General features: G+C 32.8%; 1 protein-coding gene across 1 annotated transcript; it reads right to left on the bottom strand.

The window, feature by feature from the left end:
• Positions 1-1,211: 1,211 nt before the first annotated feature.
• Positions 1,212-2,394, bottom strand: LOC145138421 (uncharacterized). The gene is made up of 2 exons (XM_079072511.1): positions 2,109-2,394; positions 1,212-2,026 (listed from the first exon to the last, which is right to left on the bottom strand). Exons 1-2 carry the CDS (start codon positions 2,280-2,282, stop codon positions 1,445-1,447), a joined length of 756 nt encoding a protein of 251 aa, XP_078928637.1. The 5' UTR covers positions 2,283-2,394; the 3' UTR covers positions 1,212-1,444.
• Positions 2,395-4,835: the final 2,441 nt, after the last annotated feature.

The raw sequence follows: 4,835 nt of genomic DNA, 5'->3' as shown, positions 1-4,835 counted from the left end.
AATTATAACACCATAAATAATAAATAATAAAGATTGAATTAAAATATAATTCATTTTAGTTTGAAAATGAGAATATATATTTATTCAACACCATATTATATATATATATATATATATATATATATATATATATATATATATATATATATATATATATATATATATATATATATATAAAAGTTAGTAGGCTTGATAGATGAATGATGAAACAAATATGTTTTTGTTAGGAAAAGATACATTTCAAGTGGATGAAATCATTTTCAATCGAATAAGTATCACTAAATGGGTTTGTTTGATGAATAATAATAGGAAAAAAAAACAAGTTACTAGTTCTAAGGGATAAATAAGGAGACAAAATAGAAACAAATTAATTTGGTAAGTGATAAAAAAGGACCAAAGGGCTTTTAGTCGACCGCTATCCGATAAGAGGCAGACATATAAACCCCTATCTCTGGACAAATAAACCTCTATTTATATCTCTTCGTATTTTCGTAAATTTCAATTAAGAGCAAAAATGTAAAAAAAGTTTTATTCTAAATAGAAGCATCAAATTAATAAGTGGAAATATAGCTGCTATGAAAATATGGTTTACATAAATTAGGAATTAAAATACAATAACGATTTAAATGCTCTGACTTGAATAACTCGAATACTATATTTCCAAGTTGCGTTAAACATTTGGTTATTAAATATTGACTAATGATTTCAACAATCTACATTCTTTTGGTCAAACTTGCTATTTCTTTGGTTTAAAATTTGAAATCTCCATTGTTTTGAAATTAAAAACATCAAAACCGAGTATATATGTATTTAAAAAAAATTTAAAATTTTTTAGCAAAAAATAAAAAATAAATAATAAAAATAATAAAAACAAAAAAAAATGAAAATAAATAACAAAACCCAATTAAATAACGTTCCATGGACGTTCGTTGCACGTAAATCGTTGAGTTTGTATTAGTTACCACGGACGTGGGTTGAATGCGAATGCACCTAGACGAAGTATTTGGGTTTGACGTATATCCTAACCATTTTTTGAGTATCACCGAAACCGAACCCTAGTATATAAAACCTTGTTTTATTATATATTTGGACATTACTCAGACTAATAGTTTGTAAAAGAATTGGATCTACGAAATATGAATGATGGATTTGAAAATATAAAAGGAAAAGCAAAAGAATAAGTCAATATTCAATGAAACATAAAAGATAAGTTCAGAAAAAAATAACCAGCTGGTCTTGTCTACTAACCGAAACATAACATAGTTGTAGATATTCTCACGATTGATTGTTTATCTATAAACATAATTTACAATACCCAACCAATTAAGCTGGTTCTGATGATAAGAATCATCTTAGAATCAACAAAAGAAAAAGAACAAATAAGCAAAAGATAGAGCTTTAAGCTTCTAAATAACTAGATTTCAAGGGGTTTTCGTGCATATCTCTATGGCCTTCCGTTGTGTTCAAAAGGCCTAATCACAGAAGCTAGTTCATGTCCAATCTTCCGCAAGTGATCACTGGTAGAACCCTTGTGTGATCCATACTCAATCATGGGTGCTTTATTGACATCTAGGAAATGCAAGATTATGACTGTAGCTACTGAACCAACAAACATAGGAATTGGACCAAAAATCCATAGGAGCAAAGTGATTGCAAAGTAGAGTGCACGCAATCCCACTGTCCAAAAATTGTTTCCTCTTATCACCGACTTTTGGATGCAAAGAACAGGAACAGAACCTGTTGGCATGCTTATGAGGAAACTAGCATGCACAAAATGTCTTGTAGTTTGTACAAAACAAGCAAACGCAAGTAGGAAGCATGATAAAATGCCGATGTATTTGATTGAGCTGGTGGATTTACTTGTGTCACCTAAGATAAAAGTGCTTGTAAGAAAGTTACTAGATGAGTTTCCTAGTAAAGCTCCGATAAGAGAACATAGAACTAGAGAAATGGAACACAGGGAAGTTGAAGCGGATAAGTGGCTATTAAGAACAGCTACTGAAAACCCTCTATCTTTGGTGTCAATCTGCATCATTTCAAGAAAAGTTTTAAAGAAAATATAGAAAGAAGACAATTTTGTTATGAAATACAAGTGGTTGAAGTTATACCAGAAGCATTTTTTCAACCCATGCCTTTTTGTTATGATTCTCGTATCCGATCGCTGTGGTTTCTGGATGCTTGAGATATCTATATAGAAGAAAGAGATGATAGACGCACATGATCAAGAACCCAGATGGGACTAGGATTAAATCCAAGTCCTCTTCCTTCCACGCCCACCCCATCTTACTTTTTTCTCTTCTCAACTGAGTTTCTTTTTGGTATCCGACGGGAAGGAAGTCAACATAGCATGGTTTTGAGGTATTTAATGGGAGGGGTGGATCTGACTTTGTCACTGAGTTATGGTAGGAAATGAGATGCTATACACAACTTGCAAATGAATATTCTTCCTCCAGGCTATTTTACATCAATATTATATCTTTCTTTTGTTTGCTAGTGTACAGCGCTTTGGATTACGTTGTTTTTTTTTTTTTTTTTTTTTTTTTTTTTTTTTTTTTTTGAAAACGGCTTGATTAAAAATGTAAGAAAGAAAATAGAGCTAGCCAGGGGCTAGCAAAAGAAAAACAAAACATGGCTAGCGATTATTACCTTTAAGAGAAGCTCCACTAGGGAAATGCAGCCATAAATTTGTTGAAAGACATGTTAACACAGTTAAAAAAAATCATAAAATAGGGACGCATTTTATCTTTTAAAAAAAGGAGATTATTCCTCGTTCTTTAGATCTCCAAATAATTATTCCCACTTGAGCTTCCACGACCAATATAGAAAATCGATCAAACTTCTGGTTGTCAATTAGCTTGTACATATAGTATATGTTGTGAACAAAGGTGACATTTATTAGGGCAACAAGGGTTATGGTGGAAATCTAGATACCAATTGGATTGCGTAACGTCGTTTTTCGAACTGATATTTCTATCATATGTTCGGGTTATAAGAAATCCAGTCTAGGATAATTGAAAGGGACACTCACGAATCTAGACAAAAAACGTAAGCCAAATTGCCAAAGAATTATGAAATTATTTAAAAGAATGAGAGTTGAGAAGACATCTATATGGCTCAATGGAGGAGCTGTATTTTATACTTGACAATTAGGATTTGTGTCTTTTAAATTAGTTAAGTAAATCACGAAACTAATGACATAATTAATGGTTTTCAAAACTGAGGATCTATGTCAATCATACCAATATCACTCACTAGAATTCGAAATTTCCGTATTTGATACTAATTCAAATGCCTGAAGATCTTTTGGGGTGCAACCTCTTGACCCGTCTCACATATTAGTTCCAATTACATAAAATGTCTGGTGACGCTAAAATCACCAATAACATTTATGTTCCATTATTTTTCAAAGTTGCTCCACACATATTTACACAGCCCAAAATCGAAGAAAATATGGTTTAAACTCTCACTGGTATTTAGCACATATGTAATACCCGTGTTTTAAATTGGTTAAGCTCGCAATTATCAAGGGCCGAATATGAAATTTTGGAAGAGACCATGTGCCACGACGTGACGCTAGGATACCACGTCGTGGAAATGATTAATCGGATCGCGTATTTTTTTGGACCACCGCGACGTGGCCAAGGAAGGCCATGGTGTGGCAGCTATTCGGGCCCAAGCCCATGACTCTTTTAGGGTTCCATTCGTATTTAAACCCCTTTAATCCAATTTTAGGGTTCCTTATAAGCATCCATCACCCTTAAGTTTCAGAAACCCTAACCCTAATTCCCCCTTAAGAGTTGTGAGTTCATTTTGGTGACTTTGGTTGCTTGTGAAGAAAGAAGAGGCCTTAGAAAGGATTGTGGATACTCTTGGCTTAAGTGAAGATCTGTTTTGGGCATCTCTTGACCTTTGTAAGTGTCCAAGCTCCTTGTTTTATGTCATTTGCTGGTTAGATCTTGAATATTATCCCATGTTCATCATGTTTGATGAGGTTTGGAGAGAAGGAACTCATAAAGTTGGCAACAATATGACTTTCCTGAGTACCAAGAGTATTATATGTGGTGGATCTAGTCTTTGATAGTAGTTCTTGCGATTTGCTTAAGTTTTGGTCTTTAGAGCTCATTTTTGACCTAAAATGGATCTTAGACATGTATTGGACATACATGTCTATAAAACTTCCACATTTATGATAGAGCTAGTATTATAAACCCTTATAGAGTAGTTGGGTTAAGCACTTTTCGAATTAAGGGCTTAACAATTAAGATATTATGGTTGTTCCATGTAGATTTCTTCCACATGGTCACCATGCAAGAATGCAGATGTAGGTATTCTACAACAATACTAAGAACAAATCTGATTACAGTCATATTCAAAACTATCAATAATATTTAGTTATAGTCAATTACCATCATATATTGAAATCCTTTTACTAATTTGGCCTTGTTTGTATTGATCCTATCAGTTTTATCTTTGACTATGAATTCCCACTTTTTTCTGGTGCTTTTTTATAGGTACTAACTCGACTACAGACCAATGAATGGAATCTTTCATAGATTTTGTATCAAGGGAGATCAACTTATCATCCATGTTGTTCTTCCAATATATCGAATATTTCATCCTCATGATCTTTAGATAAAATTTGGTTCCACGTTGTCGATGAACAATAAGTAATTTTCTGATGGAGAATATATAAGTTGAGGTCTTTTCTATAATAGATCTTTTAGTAATGGAGGTTTTGGTCTCTACTTCATCTGTAGCTTCAGTTTCTGAACTCTCATTATCCTTTTTTCTCCCACTCTCTCAAGATACTTCAAGCTTATTTGATTTACCACTAC

This window comes from Lactuca virosa, chromosome 9 (genome assembly GCF_052849685.1).
Source record: "Lactuca virosa cultivar CGN04683 chromosome 9, Lactuca_virosa_CGN04683_v6, whole genome shotgun sequence".
Classification (NCBI taxonomy): domain Eukaryota; kingdom Viridiplantae; phylum Streptophyta; class Magnoliopsida; order Asterales; family Asteraceae; genus Lactuca; species Lactuca virosa.
Note: the sequence above shows the minus strand (reverse complement) of the source record. Positions and strands in the feature narration are given on the sequence as shown.